Source organism: Mangifera indica, chromosome 5, assembly GCF_011075055.1.
Source record: "Mangifera indica cultivar Alphonso chromosome 5, CATAS_Mindica_2.1, whole genome shotgun sequence".
In the NCBI taxonomy this organism is placed as follows: Eukaryota; Viridiplantae; Streptophyta; class Magnoliopsida; order Sapindales; family Anacardiaceae; genus Mangifera; species Mangifera indica.
In genome coordinates this window covers 13,001,243-13,022,235 of record NC_058141.1, presented here as the reverse complement: position 1 = coordinate 13,022,235, position 20,993 = coordinate 13,001,243, and the positions used below count along the sequence as shown (strand labels likewise).

The window sequence follows — 20,993 nt, the reverse complement described above, 5'->3', positions numbered from 1 at the left end:
CTATACGAGGGTTCCAACAATTCTGTCGTCCGGTGATATGCATTGATGCTTCACACTTAAAAGGAAAGTATCTTGGGTCTCTTTTCATTGCTGTTGCGAAGGACGGTAATAATCAAATTTACCCACTCGCATTCGGTATTGGGCACAAAGAGGGAATTGATACATGGACGCCGTTTTTGACATACCTTCGCATGTGCATTGGTGATTTGCCAGATTTGACCATTATTTCTGATCGACATCATTCAATAATTACGTCGGTCGCGAACGTAATGCCTCACGCTCGTCATGGGTTCTGTAATTACCACATAAAGGGTAACATGCGTTCGCAATTCAAAAAAACTAAACATATTGAAGGTCTATTTTGGAGAGCTGCTAAGGCATATCGTCTCACGGACTTTCAAGCTGCTATGAGTAGAATTGCTAGAGTCAATCCCGCTGCAGCGGCCTATTTGACCGACATTGGATATGACAGATGGGCACGTGCCCACTTTGGAGGATGGCGGTATAATATTATGACGACCAATATTGCCGAGTCTTTCAATGCTTTGACACGGACTGCTCGCGCTTTGCCTATCACTATATTGGTAGAGTTTCTTCGAAGCACCTTGCAACATTGGTTTTTCAATAGACGAAACATGGCTGGTGCGTATGACTAAAATTTATTCTAATGTTTTTGTTTTTTCATCGCATTTAATTTAGTTGTTTTTTTTGCAGGTGAGAGATCTCACCCGTTAACACCATGGGCTGAGGACAAGCTTGCTCGATATGTGTTCAAATCTGCCAACATGGTTGTTAAACCAATCAACATGCAACAATACGAAGTTCATGATTCACGACAACAAGTGTTCATCGTGAATCTTCTATATCGAACGTGTGATTGTGGAAAATTTCAACATTCCCAGATTTCGTGTGCACACGTTGCAGCTATAGCAAGGTATAATAACCTATCGGATTGTGTAGGCTGGGTCAGTACGTACTACTCTACTGAATATTTACGTAAGGTGTACGAAGAAGATATTAATCCATTGGGGGATCAGTCAACTTGGGCACCATCAAATATGTCTGCGATTTATCCTCCAGTGATGGAGCAACGAAGGTCCGGTCGCCCTTCCAATCATTCAAGAAGACCTTCACAGGGAGAGGAAGTTCGACAACAATACTACAGTCGATGTCATCAACCTGGTCATACTCGTTTGAAATGTTCGAGTCCAGCTCCAGTGCCTGTGGTTAGCTCGTCCCGTACACCCAGTAGCACACAAACCCGAGGTCGTCATACTCATGATGCAAGCCATACGGTCGAATAGGTTATCATGTTGAATTTGAGATGGGGTTTTGTACATGTACACAATGGCAATAGATTTTAATGTATTGCATGTTTACTTTTATGTAATTTATCTATTTGGTTTTGTACAAATTTTAATGTATTGCATTTTATTTTTTATTTTTTTATTCAAACTCTTACATGTATGTGCTGACAATGGATCAAAATAGTTGAATAGATTTTAATGTATTGCATGTTTACTAAAATTGAGCTTCTGATGAGGAATGTTCCTTTCTTATTTTCTACTGGTTTTTTTGGTTTTGCAAATCAAAACCATTGTCAATCATCTATCAATCTATAAGATACAGGTTTATTTATAATTTTCCCACTTTGATATTCTACTTCAAGATAATAATCAAATGGAATACAAACTTATTTGTAAAATTAATTAATATGTGACAGAAGTAAGCATGGTTAAGAGATACGTATACATAGAGAGAGATAGTGGTGTCAGGTACTTGTAACCCAAAATTAAGCATGGTTAACAAAAGTAAGCATGGTTAACCAAACTTTCTAAAATTCAAACCAAAATTCGATTGCCAAAAGTAGGCATGGTTAAGCAAACTTTCTAAAATTCTAACCAAAATTCGGTTGACCGAATTTAATTCAGTTGACCAAATTCGATGGACCGAATTTATTCACATTTAATTAAAAACCCTAAATATTATAATTTAAAATATAATATAATTATAAATATATTATATTATTAAAATATAAGATTATATATTAAAATATATTATATATTATATTATATAATTATAATATTTTAATTATATATATTTTTTATAATATATAATATATAATCTTATATTTTAATAATATAATATATATATAATATATAATATAATGTATATATTATATTAATAATGTGTGAATAATAATATTATATGTATATTGCCAGGGTTGGCGGAAACGCCAACCCTTGGCGTTAATGCCAAGGGTTGGCGTTGCCGCCAACCTTGCAAATAATATATACATATACTATATTATATAATATATTAAAATTATTAATAATATATATAATATATTATATTATAATATATAATAATAGAATATAATTATATTATTCTAATTAAAAAAATAAAATATATTATATAATTATAATTATATATTATAATTATATAATTATATAATTATATAACATATTACATAATATATAATATTATAACATATAATTATATAATAAAATATAATATATTAACGGAAAAACAAAAAGCAAATTGGAAATTCTATGAATTATTACCAGTTGTTAACACGTACGCCAACCTTTCCAACACCACTTGCTTTGCTTCATAAAGGGTGGGCCCACCCTACATTAATGCTACAGTTCAATTTCCCTTATGGCCAACCCAGACTCTTTTTACATATATTTTATAAAATATAAAATTATATTATAATAAATAATTATATTATATATTATATAATATATTAATATATATTTTATAATATATAATTATATATATTTTTTTATTATATAATTATATATTATAATATATTAAATATAATATATAATATTATAATTATATAATTAAATAATTAAATAATAACAAAAATATAATAATATATATATAAAGCCAGGGTTGGCGGAAACGCCAACCCTGGCAAATATATATATACATATATATTATATATAATATATTACATAATATATAATTATATAATATAATTATAATATTGGAAATTAAAAATATAATATAATATATAATTATTATATATTATAATATATAATATAATATTATAATAATATTAAAATATAATATATATTATTATAATATATATTATATTATAATAGTATAATATAATTATAATATTATACTAAATAATAATATAATAATATATATTAATATATTAATATAAATACATTATATGCATATAAGGGTTGGCGTCGCCAACCCTTATATGTTAACGCCAACCTGGCCTAATTCCCAGATTTCACGCCAAGTTTTTTTTTTTTTGGATTAAACGCAAATTTTTTTTTTCAGTTAAATCCTACTGAATGTCATCTTCTTCGATGGTCATTTCTTACACTTTTTCGATAGTCAATTTTTTCCAATTGAGTTTTTTTGTGGGTTGCTCTTTTTTTTTTAAATCCTTATTTTGAAGAATTCTTATTCTGAAGAATTCAGTATTTTCTTTCCTGCTTTTGTTTTTGAAATCTGAAGAATTCAACATTTTTTTCCAGAAGAGAGAGTGATTCTTTTATCACTTTGGAAGAAAAGGAAGAAGAGAAAAAAAAGTTGCAGAGAAGAAGAGAGAGAAAATTTGTGCATGAAAGATTGAATAAGGGTATTTTGGGGAAGGTGAGTACTGTTGTGGTAAATTTGTGAAAGCTTTAGGATAGGTGGCAATTTTGTACAGACGGAATAAAAAAGTGCTAAAAATTTCAATTTCCCATTTATAAACTTTCTTTCACGGCACTAACGGACGAAACAACGCGTTTTCTGGGCTACCTGTACTTTTCCACCACATACTATAGGGACCACCCTTTTCTGAGCCCACTCTCTCTGTATAATTTTATGTGTAAATAAGGCCAAACAACTATTTCCCACTCAAGATATGCTGTAATGACAAGTTTTTATCATTTAACTATAAAAACATCAAATACTCACTTATGACCAGTTAAAAATAACGGTGATAAGAGTAAAATCGTCAATTTTTCTATAATATTAAAAAATAAACTAAAATATAATCTATTTTTATACTCCCTAAACTTTGAAAACTAAAATTTTTCTCCAGTCTAAGTTTTAAAAAATGGCAGTTTCACCCTAGGGTTTGGTTTTAAAATCTCTGATGATATCTCCGGCTCTATTACCAACAGTCCAACAAAACCTTATCCAATCTTCCTGTTCTTGTCCTTTTCCATTTCACTTTCACTTTCACTTTCAATTTCACTTTTTACCACTACAAAATTCAGTCTTCCCAAATCCTATGTGTTGGATTGAATTGAGTTAATTAAAGTTTGAAAATTAGTTTGACTTAATTCAAATTTATTTATTTTGAATCTAAATTAAGTTTGAATTAAGAGATTTAATTCATTTTAAAATTAAGTTAAAGAAAATTTAGTTTAGTTTAACTCGTAAACTGAATAGATGGTTTCGATTCAATTCAAACTTAACTTATTATTTGATTCAAATTATGATAAATAATTGTTAAACGATATCGTTTTATTAATAAGTCATAAATTCAAACCATAAATTTAAGACACATATCTTAACCATGAATTTGAATTATAAATTCGAATTAAACTCAAACTAAACAATTTTCATTAAAATTGAATTCAAATTACCTTTAATATTAACTTGACGAATTTAAATTGAACTCTAATTAAACTATTTTTTATTCAAACTGAACTTAAATTAAAGAATGTTATGAGTTTGCCCCGTTCGTATCCACCCCCAATCTTACCCCTAACACATAAAATTAAGTATTTACATAATTTAAAATAGGATAAATTAGTATAAATATATCCACGTAAATTAAAAATTAAAATGTAAAAAAAAATGGATTTTTTTTTGTAATAAAAAAAACATGGACTTAATTTTCTCTAGGAATATAATATATTAAATAATTTTATATTCTCACCTCTAAAAATGTTTAGAAACATAAAAATAAAAAATAAAAAAAAATATCTCCATTATAAATCATGTGGAAATCAATGGAGTAAGGAATTCTTTATAATTAACCAAATAAAATAAAATAAAATCTTACTTGAAGTAATATGGGCCGTGGACAGACACATAAAGACTCTCGTCCACATTCTACATGTGTGAAATACCACATGCACTAATCTCCCCAATGATTTGTCCGTAACATACACGCGCCCTTCAGCGGAACATGTGAAAAGGTGGTCCCCATCTTGTTGTTTGCTGTAATAATTTACAAATTGTAACAGTATATTTGCCGGTGACATATCATCATCGTCTGTCGTTACAAACAATCCAATATCAAATCTAAAACATTTCAAACATCATTTCCCACTCCATCGCCGCCATGGGTGCCGCTGTAAGATAACTTCTACTCTCCTTTTTTAAGTTCTTTTGCTTCTCTTCATGCCATAGTATGTTAAAGTTTTGGTTTTTAATATTTAATTTTATGTTTACTTGCTGATGAGCTTTCCGGATCCTTTTCTGTTTTTTTGGGTGTGTGCGTTAGGTGGAAGAGAGAGAGAGTCAGAAGAAAGAAGAAGGAGAAGAAAGAGGAGAGAATGGGAAGAGAAAACAGGAAGAAGAAGAGACAGTGAGAGATGTGGAGAAAGGGGAGATGGATCATGTGGAGTCTGTGGAAGAAAAGGTGGTCGAGAGAAATGATAATGTTTATGATCTTAATAACAATATTCCTGCTGATCAAAGAGGGTTTAATATGTCAATGTTACGAACGTTGAACCCAACAAATCCTTTGAGGATTGCCATTAATGGTGGCCGTACAAGAGTCGCCGCTCCTACAAGAGTTGCAGCTTCTAGAGTTGCTACTCCTCTTTCTCAGCCTCGCTCTACTCCAACACCAACCTCACAGGCAAATTGGTGTTTAAATAGTGATTTGATTCCATCAATCATGTAAGTAAAATATGGCTATGGTTCTTCGTCTTGTGTATAATTTGAGATCGAATATTCTCTCCCTTGTTGTCTCTTTCTCTCAACTTTAATATAAACGTTAAATATCAATTTACGGTGGAAATAAATAACATTCTCTTAATTATTAATCAATCATTGGATTTTGGTGCAAACTATACAGTCTAAATAATACTATTTTATGTTGTATAATCCTCTTTATATATATATATATATATATATATATATATATATATATATATATATATATATGCCACAGTGCTGCTGTTATAAAATGTTATTAGCTTGGTTTTGATCTCTAGGTTTTAATTAGCTTGAATTGTCCTCAAACCCTCGGTATATAAAGTTTTTCAGGGAAAGTAATTTTTAACCCACAATGCTTTTGTTCTTAGCCTCTAAGTTCAAGTATAAGATGTCACATAATCATGGACAAATTTGGGCCTTTATGAGGCAAACCCACACTTGATTAGAATATTTATGTCGGTATATATATATATATATATATATATATATATATATATATATATATATATATATATATATATATATGAATTATTTATAGGTCAAAGGAAAATTGTTATAAAATATTGTTTTTCTTGAAATTAACAATTGTATGGCTTTTTCTTTTGAATATCTTGAGATTATTGGTGAAATATACTTGCTTCATTGGAAGCTATAGATTTCACTTTTTTTTTTTTATTCTTCTTTCTTTCACTTATTGGTGAAATATACCTGCTTTGTTTTGGACTGGCATTTTGAATCAAAAAACACCGACAGGTCTCAAACTCAAGCCCCCTCTTGGGACTCTTTTGGGGATTCCACAGCTTCACCAGCCAAGCTATCTCGTGGGGGGCTGTGGGTATTGTATGTTTCTTGCACTTCTTTCACTTGTGTGTTAGGCTTCAAGATAGAACTCATTACTTGTAATTTCATTAACTTCATATCAAGGCAACTGACATTGAAATTACTGAAACATGTTGGGTTTTTCTTGACTATGAACAGTGGCTTAACTCGATTATGAGCAATGTCTTTTGAAGTAGAGACGTGTAAAATTATATACGAGAATAAACAGAATAAAACAAAGTTGAAGAGTCTTCATCATATCGTTGGTTGCCCTGAGGGCGCCTTCTTCCTAACATTCCCCTTTCCCATCTCAATCATGAATGGACAAGATGAAGTGGATCCATGTCATCCACTTTTGACTAAACGATACAATCCTCACGTTTTTCTGACATCATTTATATCCAAAAGATGTTGAATTGATTTCAGCTTTCCCTGCACGTGACCAATTTTCAGTGACAGACTCTTCCCTTCCCCTCCCAGCTGTCTGTCACCTTCTGTTCTAAATTTCATTATGTCTTCTCTTAATTTGACTAGTTTTCTAATCTGCTTTTTAACCATGCCTACTACTTTATTTATTTAAAGGCTCGCCTTTCTTTTTAATTATATTCTTTTTATATTTTCCTTTCACATTCAGTTGAAAAATGAATTTTACTGGTAGGATCTTTGAAAGATGGGAGAAGTAAACATCATTGGGACTCAAAAGGGGGTGGGAAATGTGGTTATCCCAAATATTGAATTATTATTTAATGTGAATGAAAGCAACAATTGTGGTGGGTTTTGGTGTCATGTGGCACAGTATGGATGTATGATTTTGTTGGATTTATGATATGACATGATATGGTATGAATGTTGTGGTACATTGCAGATATTGATATCTGCAAACAACAGTTTTTAATGCTCATCCTGACCTATCACTTTGTAAACCCATTTTGGGAATTTAACAATTTACGTGCCTTCACAATTTATTTATTTAAGTAATATTATATATTTAATTTTTAATTATATAATTATATATTATTATTTATATATAAAATTATGTATAAAAATTATCCATATAATTTAATTTAATGGTGTATGTTTTTTTATTTATTGTATGCTCATAACTTACTCTGCAACCCACTTGCTATTTGGTTGGTATAATAATTAATCACACTGTCACCCCAGGTTTCTTCTGGAAGTTTCACCCCAAATTTTGACCAACGGTATAACACAATCAACCCTCCGCAATTATAGTCTGAAGGAAGTTTGAATTCGAAATTTATTGGTGTTAAATTAAAATAATATTATTGAATTATTCAATTGAATGGTTATAAAGTCCTATACCAACCAAGATGGAGAATCTGTTTGAATAAAATAACATAGTAACCTTATTAAAGATATTATAATAAATCTAAATAAGAGAAGAGAGATCGATGGAGGGAGAGGTTATCAGCAACAGAGCTAGAGATAACATTGGAGATTTTAAAATGAAACTCTATAGTTAAATTATCATTTTTTAAAACTTAGACTGAGAGAAATTTTTAGTTTTTAAACTTTAAGTGGATAAAAAGAAATTATATTTTAGTTTATTTTTAATATTATAGAAAAAATAACGATTTTATCTTTATTATAATTAATTTTAATTATTTATGAGTGAATATTTGATATTATTAAAATTTAAAAAAAAATTTGAAAACACAATACACTTTGAGTGGAAAATAGTCTTTTAACCTTTTTAAAATAATGAACAAAGAGAAGCCTGAGAAACGGAAATACTTTGGTGAGAAATAGTCGTTTGGCCTTCATAAAATTGGGAAAAAGTAATACTTTTTCTTCACGCCAACACATGAGTAATCAAGGTTAATGTTAATAAGACCAAGACTAATCATGAGAACAGAGTTGTTGATAAGACATGTCACATATTCTAGTATTTAATGGGTTTTTAATTTACTTTTAAAAAATTAAGACAAACTTTGCGTATCATAATCTTCGTTAAACTATAGTTATAAATCTTAATTAATGCCAAACTACTAAGTACTCATTAATTTAATAGAGTTAAATTGAATAAAAAATGGGAGGTTGTAGTGTCTTACACGCCCAACAAAACCTTATCCAATCTTCCTGTTCTTGTCCTTTTCCATTTCACTTTCACTTTCACTTTCAATTTCACTTTTTACCACTACAAAATTCAGTCTTCCCAAATCCTATGTGTTGGATTGAATCGAGTTAATTAAAGTTTAAAAATTAGTTTGACTTAATTCAAATTTATTTATTTTGAATCTAAATTAAGTTTGAATTAAGAGATTTAATTTATTTTAAAATAAAGTTAAAGAAAATTTAGTTTTGTTTAACTCGTAAACTGAATAGGTGGTTTCGATTCAATTCAAACTTAACTTATGATTTGATTCAAATTATGATAAATAATTGTTAAATGATATCGTTTTATTAATAAGTCATAAATTCAAACCATAAATTTAAGACACATATCTTAACCATGAATTTGAATTATAAATTCGAATTAAACTCAAACTAAACAATTTTCATTAAAATTGAATTCAAATCACCTTTAATATTAGCTTGACGAATTTAAATTGAACTCTAATTAAACTATTTTTTATTCAAACTGAACTTAAATTAAAGAATGTTATGAGTTTGCCCCGTTCGTATCCACCCCCAATCTTACCCCTAACACATAAAATTAAGTATTTACATAATTTAAAATAGGATAAATTAGTATAAATATATCCACGTAAATTAAAAATTAAAATGTAAAAAAAAATGGATTTTTTTTGTAATAAAAAAAACATGGACTTAATTTTCTCTAGGAATATAATATATTAAATATTTTTATATTCTCACCTCTAAAAATGTTTAGAAACATAAAAATAAAAAATATCTCCATTATAAATCATGTGGAAATCAATGGAGTAAGGAATTCTTTATAATTAACCAAATAAAATAAAATAAAATCTTACTTGAAGTAATATGGGCCGTGGACAGACACATAAAGACTCTCGTCCACATTCTACATGTGTGAAATACCACATGCACTAATCTCCCCAATGATTTGTCCGTAACATACACGCGCCCTTCAGCGGAACATGTGAAAAGGTGGTCCCCATCTTGTTGTTTGCTGTAATAATTTACAAATTGTAACAGTATATTTGCCGGTGACATATCTTCATCATCTGTCGTTACAAACAATCCAATATCAAATCTAAAACATTTCAAACATCATTTCCCACTCCATCGCCGCCATGGGTGCCGCTGTAAGATAACTTCTACTCTCCTTTTTTAAGTTCTTTTGCTTCTCTTCATGCCATAGTATGTTAAAGTTTTGGTTTTTAATATTTAATTTTATGTTTACTTGCTGATGAGCTTTCCGGATCCTTTTCTGTTTTTTTGGGTGTGTGCGTTAGGTGGAAGAGAGAGAGAGTCAGAAGAAAGAAGAAGGAGAAGAAAGAGGAGAGAATGGGAAGAGAAAACAGGAAGAAGAAGAAGAAGAAGAAGAGACAGTGAGAGATGTGGAGAAAGGGGAGATGGGTCATGTGGAGTCTGTGGAAGAAAAGGTGGTCGAGAGAAATGATAATGTTTATGATCTTAATAACAATATTCCTGCTGATCAAAGAGGGTTTAATATGTCAATGTTACGAACGTTGAACCCAACAAATCCTTTGAGGATTGCCATTAATGGTGGCCGTACAAGAGTCGCCGCTCCTACAAGAGTTGCAGCTTCTAGAGTTGCTACTCCTCTTTCTCAGCCTCGCTCTACTCCAACACCAACCTCACAGGTAACTCCTAAACAAGCAAAAATAGTTTTTTTTTAAATTTTTTTTGCAGTATTTTTCAAGTTGAATCTCTACATGTATTAGTCGGTTTCATAGGTTATACCGAGGAGTCTTAGTTAATGCTTAATTTTCAAGTTATTAATTTGAAATTTTTTGTTTGGTTTTTCTTGTCTTCGACCAGATTTCACCTACAACATTGAATTCAACAAGCTACACCAACAAGATATCTCTGTCTATTTTTGTTCTTCACATGGTGCTGGCTGTTGGGCTAGTGGGATTTCTAATATTCAAGGGAATTCAAGGCCTATTAGTAGCATCAGACTCTACTAAGAAAAAAGAGAAAAGGGTGTTAGAGTATTTTCTGCCTCAAGTTGAAGCTGCCTCTCTTTTAAGCATCACTCTTGCTTTTGCTTGGCAAAAGGCTGTCAGGGTTTGGCCTCGAATCACGGTTCATTTCATACTATGGAGCTCGTTCTTCATGTCACTTTCAGCTGGAATTCTCCTAATCTGCTTCCAAAAGCCTCCCACCGATGGTGTTGGAGTTTGCTTCATCGCCTTTGCAATAGGGAATGGCTTATATGCTTGCTGGGTTAACCAGAGAATTGGGTTTTCTACTGAAGTTTTGATTAAATCATTGCGACCCATTTCAAAGTTCCCAGATTTGAATCAACCTACTTATTGGACGCTTGGAGCTGGTTTTACATGGATGTCTCTCTGGATTTTAGCTGTTGTTGGAGCATTGAATTTTTCCGTTCCGCCTTTAATTATCATTGCATTGATGTTGAGCTTGCTCTGGACAACAGAAGTAATGAGGAATGTTGTAAATCTAACAGTTAGTAGAGTGATTGCTCTGTATTATCTCAGGGGAATGCAATCTAATACTGGATATTGCTTCCAAAGAGCCTTGACTATTAATCTTGGAAGCGCTTGTCTTGGGTCTTTATTTGTGCCGACTATTGAAGCTATGAGAATTGTAGCCCGGGGTTTAAATTTACTAGAGGGAGAAGATGAATTCATGTTTTCATGTGCACATTGCTGTCTCAGAGTTATGGAGTCCATCTTCAGATATGGAAATAGCTGGGCCTATGTACAGGTATTGTTGCTGATAAGCCATTAACATTAGTGTTTTTCCTTAGTTGTTTATACGACAATAGTCAGTGCCAAGGGCTTAACTTCAATTTATTCTGGGATTTAATCATTCCATATTCAAATCACTACACAGATAGCTGCATATGGAAAAGGCTTTGTGAAGGCATCGCAAGACACTTGGGGGCTCTTTGAGAGGCAAGAAATGGAATGCATTGTTGACTCGGACATGACCAGTGCTCTCTGCTTCCTTACTGGAGTGTGCAGTGGTTCAATGTGTGTCATAGTCGTGGCTGCTTGGACAGCTAAAGTGCACCAGCCCTTCACCGCCACAATCTCCCTCCTTGCTTTCATTGTGGGATACCTTATGGTAAATAGCTGCCCCTTTGGACTAGTTTTTGTATGTCATTTATTCTAATTATGCATTTCATTGCCGATACGATCAACGTGGGTATTCTTCGGTATCTATAATCCCCACATTTGATTGACTTGGTTATAATTTCGATGTTTCAGACCAGGATTGCAATGGCATTGCCTCATGCCTGTGTGAGTTGCTACTATGCTTGCTATGCAGAAAACCCTGAGAACAGACTGTTCGATTCAATGATCAAGGACCGTCTCGCCTTGATCAAAGCTGGTCGTGATGTCATTGTTCCAACGCCTCGAGCACGTCATCGATTCAACACATAGGGCACAAGTTAAAAAGGCATGTTCTTTCCTGTAAATTCCCAAAATGTTATGAACATGGCTTGACTTGAGTTTAGCACCCTTTGAAATGTACTATGCACCAGTTGACCTCAATGGGGATCTGCTGAATCCAAGTAATCAATTGAAGCCCAGGCTGGTCATCCAGAATGGTGGAAGTGGAAATACTGGTGATGACAACAAATTTTGATGGTGTAAGTATGGACTTTTTTCTTGGATGTCATTGATAAAGGAGAAAATGTGGAGAGCCTACTGAGATGCCAATCAAACAAGGCTACAATTAGATAAAAGCGTCTTTCTGAATCATATATTTGCATATATTATTGGCATATTCGATGGTAAAAAGCCCCACTATTATGCCTTTTGTCTCATATTTTTCAATGAAATATTGCAAGGATCTGCATGAGTTGTAGCTGAATGTTGAAGCCATGTTGAGGATTTAAATATTGGGTTACCTCCTAGAATTCTAGAATAATTCAGAGCGAAGGCAAGGGTTAGGTAAAAAAGAGATGAAGTGGTTGGTTGGTTATTGCTAAGTGGAGAAGAACATGCTGTAACTAGAAAAGGCTGATTCTTAACCAGCTTTTAACTGTCAATTAGGAAAGGAAATAAACTATTTAAAACATATTAATCCATTAACAAAATTATTTCATTAACCATAAATCAAATCCAAAACGGTCATAAATGTAAATGAGAGCATATGACAGACGGCCACCAACTTTGCGCTATTCAACTTTTAAATAATAGATAACAAATCTGTGGATTGTAAAGCCAGCCCTTAATCATGCTACATGATCTATGGGGTCTTGCTGGCTGGGTAATTGTAGAAAAGCCCACCATCTGGTGGGCAAGGGTTCTTTTCTATTTATATGGCGCAAGAAGAAACCAAGAATTTGACTTGCCATAGACGCATGCTCTTGCATCATCCCTAAGAGTAATTTCCTGAAATAATAAAAGTATATTCTGGCAATATCCTTCAATAATTGACTTGTATGATTTTAGCTTTTAATTTTGTCAATTCAGCTATACGTAATATGATGACAACATATAAACAAATATAATAGTCTGAGAAGGTTGTTATAAAGAGTTTTATAAATGAACGTCTGTTTTAAAAAGTCCAGTTGCTCCTAGTTGGGTATTATTGGTCTCTCTGACTAGGTAACTGGTATCCAAGAAAGCCATCTTACCAAAACACTTCAATGGCATAACAAATAAAACAAATAGAAACCTTAACATTTGTCATTCAAGGTCACCTATTTTCTATTTTTTAAATTTTCATTTATCTATTAAAGGTCCATTCCAGCTACACAAGAAAGCTAGGCATAAACCAGATAAATAATGTCAAAGATATTAAAGACATATATCCCTGTAAAATCTCAACCAAAAAAAAAAAAAAACCTCACATATCAAAGAATATCTATCTCATCATGCCTATTTAATGCTGAATATCTATAAAGGATCCAAATTGCTATCATCTTATAGAAATCAATTCATAAGAGCACACACCATCAATCTCGAAAGCACAACATGAAACATATGCAATCGTGCATGATATGATACCCAACAAATGTGAATAATATAATGTAAGCAGCTTGTTTCTTGTTGCAGTATAACTCCCATTAAAGAAAAAATAGCCATCAATGAACTGTTAAATAATTATTTGCACAAAAGACACACAGTAAGACAAGGATTTATAGATACCACTTAATAACTACCTTCATGACGGTAATTCTGTATGAGTGGTAAACAGAAATAACTGCAGACTCCTTGTCCAGTGTATTATTAAGGAACACATTATAAATATTCCATATCACCAATAATGATTCAACAAACACAATGAGGAAAACCACAGCTCCCATTTCTCCAAATACCCACTTTACCTCCGGTTATCACCCATTTCTTGAATCTGATTTCGTGGTGGCTTTCAAATCTGATTTTGAGTCTCCTCTGACCTCAGCACTCCTTGCATCTGCACTTTTTACCTCACCAGAACAGCACCCACCACTATGGTGATGATGATGATGGTGGTGGTGGTGGTGGTGATGGTGGTGGTGGTGGTGGTGATGCTGCTGTGCATGGTTATGAGTCTGCTTTTCCTTTAGCTGCTTTCGCATATCATAAGCATCCTCCCCATCAGCATAGTACTTTGCCTCCACATCATGAATTTTATAACCCAAAGTTCCTGTGTACAAATTAAATGCTGCCCTATTACTCTTCCTGACATGTAGTGACACATACTCAGCTCCAAACACCTGTGTCAGATCACTTTAAAAATAAGTAATATAATAATTTATGTCACCTAAATTTTGCTAACCTTTAGTTATATTAGTTAATCTGCTTTGCTAAATGACTACAGAAACTAAAGCTTTGCCTTAAGGAGAATTTTAACTTTCAAGATCATTTAAAATTTAATTAGCATTTTGAAATAAATCAATTAACTTTGAGAAGCCAAGCACCTTCTTGATAAGAAATTTAAATAGAATTCCTCCTTTCCGAGGACTAGGGTTACCACCAATTATAAAAGCGTGTGCTTAGTTGAAACGTTTACAAATGCAGTTTTTAATCATAATCCTAAAAATATCATAAAATAGAAAATTTTTTAATCTTTTTTTACTGTTAAATCAATTTTTGAACTCTATTTTCCATTATTTTTAACTCTAGAGACAATTTAGAAAACAATATCACATACTCTCAAAATTTTCAATTTTAGCTTAGTTTTTGGAAATTATTTTATCAGCAATATCCATACAGGCACTGAAGTTAACCATGATTTTCTTTAACAAGCAAGAAAAAAGCTTGAACAAAGATATTTTATCAAAAATAATCTTCAGCAGCCCAGTTTCTAGCTTTATTAAGCAGTTCAACACTCTTGCACTTCTCATATCCTAATTCAAATATACATTTATTTCAAAAAAAATAAATTTTATTTAATTAATATACGAGTATGCTTCAAATAATCATAAACTCAAATCAAGCATCAAAATTAAAACATCATTAATTTAGAGAAAAGAAACATAATCTAAAAATAATGATAAAAAAGTTTACCTGCCCCATGGCATTCTGGGCAGCGCTCATGAGCTTGGTAGCCAATCCCAGCTTGCGATGCGTACGAAGCACAGCGAGTGACGTAATATGGCCGTGGCACTCGTTGCTTTCTTCTTCCATCTTGGCCAACACGTAACCGACAATACGGCCGTTGTAGTCTTCGGCTACGTAGAGGAGCTGCGGCCACGAAAGAATGTGGTAAAAGTAATACTTCATCTGGTAGTTTTCTGGCAGACAGAACAAGTTGCATGCTTGCATTGCAAGTAAGTCATCCACTGTCGCCTTACGTATGCACACCATTCTTTCTCTCGGTGGAGATTGTGATCGTCTTTGGAGTGTTTAGGTTTAGGGTTTATCCGATTTGTTTTTGTGGTGAGAGAGAAGATCGACTGGAGCAAATAAGAACTAAGAAGTGGATTTTGTAGACATGATTAGAAGGTAATCTGAGCTTGGGCCATGTTATTGGGCTTCTCACTTGGGCTGCTAGGAGTAGATTTGATATAGCCTATCCTCTTATGAATAAAAATACATTTATTTATACAATTAAAATTTAAAAAAAAATAATATTTAAGCAAAGTCTATTAGGATAGTTTACAAACATTCACAACATTACTCCATAGTCGGTGAGTAATATTATGTATACACATTGTTAAATACAAATAATATATCATTGTATAATTAAATGTTATTTTATTCCTAATTCAAAATCATTCAATCGCATGATGACACATCATTCATGTATCCAAAAGTATGCACATATAGTTTTATTAAATTAGAAAAACCAGCAAATATCAGACATTCCCGCATACTTAAACGGCTACAAAGTTTTCGTTTATTATAAACCTAAAAGGAAGACCTATCAGCATAAAATTGTGTAGTCAACAGAAGAAAAAGGATGTAAAACGGGTTCTGGTAAAAGACTGCATTTGGTGACAATTTATACTAATACATTTAAAGGTGTATCAAGATTAGAAGTCTGACTCAGGCAGATGTCAAGCATTTTCCTCTAACTAGTCGAACTTCCAAAGTCTGATGTACTTGTTATGGTGTGTGGTGACAACTTTTTTCATCCCAACAGCCAAACATGTGATGGGAGGTCGAGTGCTTCTGGGAATTCTGTCAATAAGGGTATCTTTGGAGAGCCTTACTCCTCTCTTTCTTTCAATTGCTGGAGACTTGTTTTCTGAGGAACTTGATACTGTGCTTATGTCTGTGACACAGCTTGAGAGAACCTCCCCGGTATTCTGATCCAGCACACGTAGCACACCATCTATTCCACCAACTACTATTGTTGATGCATCATGCTGTAGGTGTTGCAAAGAGTAAATAACATTTGGACTCACTCGAGTCTCCCATAAAGGTTTCATTGTCCTGCATAATGGATAAAGCAGATCTATTAGGATCCAAAGATTTGAGAAACTTTAAAAGGTAAGAATCATGACAGTACTCAAGATTAGCTCAGCAAGGCAGTTGGCCAAACAACACAACCATGCCAATGAACAGATTTAGACACCATTTTTGGTCCTTCGGTATGGCTAGTTTTCAACAAAATCACCTTGCAACAAAATTACCAAAGAGGTAACACAACTGCTGATTGTCAATGTATCATTCAAAGTTTCATTTATATTGAACAGACGCACAATGTAGCAACAGCTTTATGGACAAATTATCTTTACCTATCACTTCTAACGATTCATAGCAACCAAACAGTTCAATTTGTTTTCTATTCTTTACTAAACTAATTAATTGAAACTCCACACCATGCATCCCTCAAATTTGAAATTGGTGATATCCAAAGTTAAAAACTTAAAAGTTTAAACCATTTCTAGAATTCTGACTTCCATCAAACTAGCCAGTAAAGTACCACAATTCACATACCTAAGCTCCCAACAAAGTGCATATCCAGCAGTAGTTCCAGCAAACACTTGATAAGACCGTGGATTGTAACACAAGGTCTTAATACCTGTCAGGCAAAGATGAAATGATATCTAAGCAATCACTGGCAGACTATAAAACCATTTGCATGATACTACATTATTGCAAGTGAAGAAATTTTGCATTTCAAGGAAGAAAACAGAGAAACAGAAAACAGGGACATATATTAATAAGCTAAAATATGTTCCTCACACAGTAGGCATATACAACCTGTGGAATTATTTGATCCTAGTTTAGCTACTCTCTGGTCAGATGAGTGGCCAGATATAGTGACACTGCCACTGGAGGATCCACTAATAATTAACTGATCCTCACTCAAAGACAAGCATGTTACAGGTGCAGCATGCATCCTGCAATTTGAAGACCAAAATAATACCATTCAGGAAAGTAGATGCTCAAAAAAATTATCTGTAATCATTTAAAGACAGTCTAACTTGACAAATTAAAATTTCAGAAAATAATGGTAAGGAAACAACGAAATCTACAATATTTAACAACTTTCTGACAGCACTTACCTAATGATTCGAGAGCATTGCCTACTATACATGTCAAACACACGGGCAGTTCCATCTTCGCATCCAACAACAGCCTCTGGATCAAAGTAACTGTAAAACAAGAAAGAAGCAAATCAGTTTCAGTGATTCAGACATAAAGAAAGCAAAGCAAAATTATTTCACATTGTAGAATACCACTTTATGTTTGATAATAACAATTTTGAATGCTTATGGGTCCATGGTATGACAAAGTTTTCTCCTCAAATGCAAAGACAGAACATATATATTCAAAACAGGTTCAATTCTGGAGACTGAACTTACATATTAAAATATTACTGAATTATGATGTTAAAACGAAAAAAAAATCAATGCAGAAACATCATGCATTCTGAATCCTGTTTCGGTCTTGCATCTACAAAAGTAATTGTGCATCAAATCATATAAAGAAAATGATATGCATATTTGACCATGATAGTTTGTTACTCCCTATCACAATATTAACATGGATACACATTAATAATGTAACTAACAAATGCTATATGAACACATCTCCATACCGCATACATAAACCCTTCAAGAAAGTTCCTTCACGTGGGGGAAACACACTCATTGCACCATTACGCCTCCATATGCATATACGAGTGCCAATTAACCCAACAATCTGAAAAATGATAATTTGATTAAATAATAGAGATTTTCTCCAGAGCTCAAAATGTTAAATGAATTGCAACACTTTAGTATAACATAAAAAATCACATCCTTAATTTAAGAGAAAACAGAAAAATTGGACGTATATTCATGACTTCTCCTTCAGTTTAAAAGTAACCTATAAACACGATTATGTAATCTCATCATATCACAAGTTGCAGATGATTTATCATGCATTTATTTTTAAATAAACAAACTTGCCTACAAACAAGAGGTTCAGGTCATGGAGGGACAATACAACCATTAAATCCCATGTGTTTATGATACTGTGAAATGAAGGTGTTCTCATGACCTTATAATCCTCTTAAATTAAAAAAAAGCAATGATATGGCAAGTATCACTAACATAGAAAATTCATACTCTCAGATTTTGACAGCAGATTAATGGAGTTTCTAAAATCACTAAATTTGGCTACTTAAATAAAGTAAAATTCTCTTACATGTTAAGGAGTTTAGAAAGGAAAATGAAAGCAGTAGAGTCAAGTTTACATGACATGTTTACCAGTAAAAAAGGTATGGATATTGTCTGAGTTACCTTGCTCTCATCAAAATCAAAGTCGACCAGCGAGACTCTACTTGGTATGGAATACTCTTCCACGCATTTGTAGCTTTCTAATGACCAGAGACGCATAACCTAAAATCATTACCATTCAAGACTGTCAGCAGAATTAAGCGGAAGAACAAAACTCATCAAACAAGGGAAGCCATTAAAGTAAACTACACAGTAAATGGCATCTATCTAAAGCTCTAAAGACGCATAGCTGATACCTTAACTGTCAGACATAAATTTTATTGAGCTGGGCCCAACAAAGAAAATTCTAAGAGTGTTCAAAGAATGACATTTCCAAACAAAGTTAACATTTCCAGTGAAATGATACATCTACAACCGAGCCCATACATACTAAAATGACTGAATTATAGTTACTTCCTGATAGATGTCTAATACACCTATAGTCTCATAACAATTTTATTAAATTTGGAAACCATCTGATAATTATTTGGATGTATATTCCCTAAAGCATCTAGATTATCAAACAAATTAAGACTTTCTAGTTATCATGAATCATTTTTCTGATTATCATACTACCTACAGATAGAACAAACAGAAAAAAGAATAAAAATTATCTATGACAAAAAAAAAAATCACAGATACTAAGAACTCTATCAAGTGTTTCGCTAAACATAACATTAGTAAAAGGTCAACAAAAAGCTGGCTTTTCAAGTACAGCAATTAAGGATGGTGGTGTCGTTGGTTTACACAAGATCGTACCTGATCACCTACACCAGTAAGGATCAAGCCCCTCTTCATTCGGCACTGATCAACCCTAAAAGGCAGCATGTTTAAAACATAACACAAGCAACCACATGGCTCTGCATACAGTATACATACATACCCCAAAAATAAGACAAAAGATCCAATATCTTTGAAAAGCAGCTGTTCATAATGTTTTTTTATCATGACCTCAGAGTTTTGGAATGACTAAGGCCACAGGGGAGGATTATGATTAATGCAAACGCATCCAACACCCCTCAACGCTTTCATCATCTTGTCCTCAACCTACCCAGTTCTTTTCTTTCCCACCCATCTTTAAGCTTTTAACTTCTTTTTCAATTATCATTCCTCATTAAACCACTTCTATAACCAATTTACACAAGTTCAATCCATAAGCAAGGTTTATTTTCTTGTCATAATCAAATCCCCATGACAAAGTAACTAGTTTCATAAACTTTTAATTTGAACCATTTGAAAAACTATAAAAAGCCCCCTTATATTAAGAACTAATGCGCTATTAGTTCTACATTTTCAGCATATTGACTTATAACCAACTGGAACTTTAAGTGACATTAAGCTGTTTAAATTGTTTTCAACGTCTAAAAGCACAATCGAATTAAATTCCAGGAACGACAAACTAAACAAATGTGATAGGTTATTACAGTGCTGAATGACCGTTCCATTGATTGATATCAATACGTCCTTCGACCAAAGACAACCTATGATGGTTCATAGCAAGCTCCTCTAGATACATCCTCATCGATGAACTCGACGTATTTGAAATAACACGCGAATCATTCTGCAGCTTGTAATACAGTTTTTGCAGTAACTTAGATCTACTAATGGTCGCATTCCTTCATCAGAAAACATAATTTCACGAGTCAATTATATTTTATCTATAAACAACGTGATTAACTTCATTTACCAGTTAATTAGAGATTTAAGAAGATATCTTACCAAGATTTGCAAACAAGAGAGCATCGAACGAGGTCGAAGAGTCCAAGAGACGAGAAGATCGTACATAGGATGTCGCGATCGAGGGACTCAATTTTCGCACGAGGTTTCGAACTTCTCTTCTTCGGAGGTGACTTACTACCGGAAGATATCAATTCCATTGCCGCCAAGTTCTCAGTGGCCGTAACACGATTACTTCACAGAGTGGCGGTGGCCCGAGGGAGACAATGGACGAAACAGCATCTTTCGGTTTTAGTAATGCGAGTAGAGGGAGAGTCAGATCCAGAGCCATTAG

At 32.8% G+C, this 20,993-nt stretch overlaps 3 protein-coding genes across 7 annotated transcripts in view; 1 reads left to right on the top strand and 2 right to left on the bottom strand.

Moving 5' to 3' along the window:
* LOC123217208 (protein PNS1-like) overlaps window positions 1-12,708 on the top strand; it is a 28,642-nt gene extending 15,934 nt beyond the window's left edge. Inside the window, exons 1-6 of one of the 4 annotated variants that reach the window (XM_044638038.1) lie at window positions 9,878-9,980; window positions 10,131-10,502; window positions 10,681-11,592; window positions 11,722-11,955; window positions 12,099-12,291; window positions 12,377-12,708. In XM_044638038.1, coding sequence (XP_044493973.1) covers window positions 9,969-9,980; window positions 10,131-10,502; window positions 10,681-11,592; window positions 11,722-11,955; window positions 12,099-12,275 — 1,707 coding nt within the window. In that variant the 5' untranslated portion in view covers window positions 9,878-9,968 and the 3' untranslated portion in view covers window positions 12,276-12,291; window positions 12,377-12,708. Of the gene's footprint in view, window positions 1-5,220; window positions 5,324-5,473; window positions 5,834-9,877; window positions 9,981-10,130; window positions 10,503-10,680; window positions 11,593-11,721; window positions 11,956-12,098 lie in introns of those variants that run through there. The other 3 variants (XM_044638040.1, XM_044638037.1, XM_044638039.1) reach the window with 3 other exon arrangements.
* Window positions 12,709-13,909: 1,201 nt separating this feature from the next.
* Window positions 13,910-15,743, bottom strand: LOC123217213 (N-terminal acetyltransferase A complex catalytic subunit NAA10-like). The gene is made up of 2 exons (XM_044638046.1): window positions 15,336-15,743; window positions 13,910-14,542 (listed from the first exon to the last, which is right to left on the bottom strand). The coding sequence occupies exons 1-2, from the start codon at window positions 15,633-15,635 to the stop codon at window positions 14,180-14,182; spliced, it is 663 nt and encodes a 220-aa protein (XP_044493981.1). The 5' UTR covers window positions 15,636-15,743; the 3' UTR covers window positions 13,910-14,179.
* A 331-nt stretch (window positions 15,744-16,074) lies between these two features.
* LOC123217210 (F-box/WD-40 repeat-containing protein At3g52030) lies at window positions 16,075-20,993 on the bottom strand. 2 transcript variants are annotated; one of them, XM_044638041.1, is made up of 9 exons: window positions 20,702-20,992; window positions 20,407-20,598; window positions 19,742-19,796; window positions 19,007-19,105; window positions 18,322-18,425; window positions 17,786-17,875; window positions 17,481-17,620; window positions 17,214-17,298; window positions 16,075-16,706 (listed from the first exon to the last, which is right to left on the bottom strand). In XM_044638041.1, the coding sequence occupies exons 1-9, from the start codon at window positions 20,857-20,859 to the stop codon at window positions 16,346-16,348; spliced, it is 1,284 nt and encodes a 427-aa protein (XP_044493976.1). In that variant the 5' UTR covers window positions 20,860-20,992; the 3' UTR covers window positions 16,075-16,345. The 2 variants fall into 2 exon arrangements, with proteins under 2 accessions (XP_044493976.1, XP_044493977.1); XM_044638042.1 differs by lacking the exon at window positions 20,407-20,598 and having other exon boundaries at window positions 20,702-20,993.

Excerpts from the sequence above, each read along its gene's own strand:
- LOC123217213 (XM_044638046.1), bottom strand. The coding sequence starts at position 15,635 with ATGGTGTGCATACGTAAGGCGACAGTGGATGACTTACTTGCAATGCAA. Across the intron at positions 14,543-15,335 it reads CCCAGAATGCCATGGGGCAG|GTGTTTGGAGCTGAGTATGT; the intron begins GTAAACTTTTTT and ends GATCTGACACAG.
- LOC123217210 (XM_044638041.1), bottom strand. The coding sequence starts at position 20,859 with ATGGAATTGATATCTTCCGGTAGTAAGTCACCTCCGAAGAAGAGAAGT. Across the intron at positions 17,621-17,785 it reads CAATGCTCTCGAATCATTAG|GATGCATGCTGCACCTGTAA; the intron begins GTAAGTGCTGTC and ends TTCAAATTGCAG. Across the intron at positions 17,299-17,480 it reads AGGATCAAATAATTCCACAG|GTATTAAGACCTTGTGTTAC; the intron begins GTTGTATATGCC and ends TTTGCCTGACAG.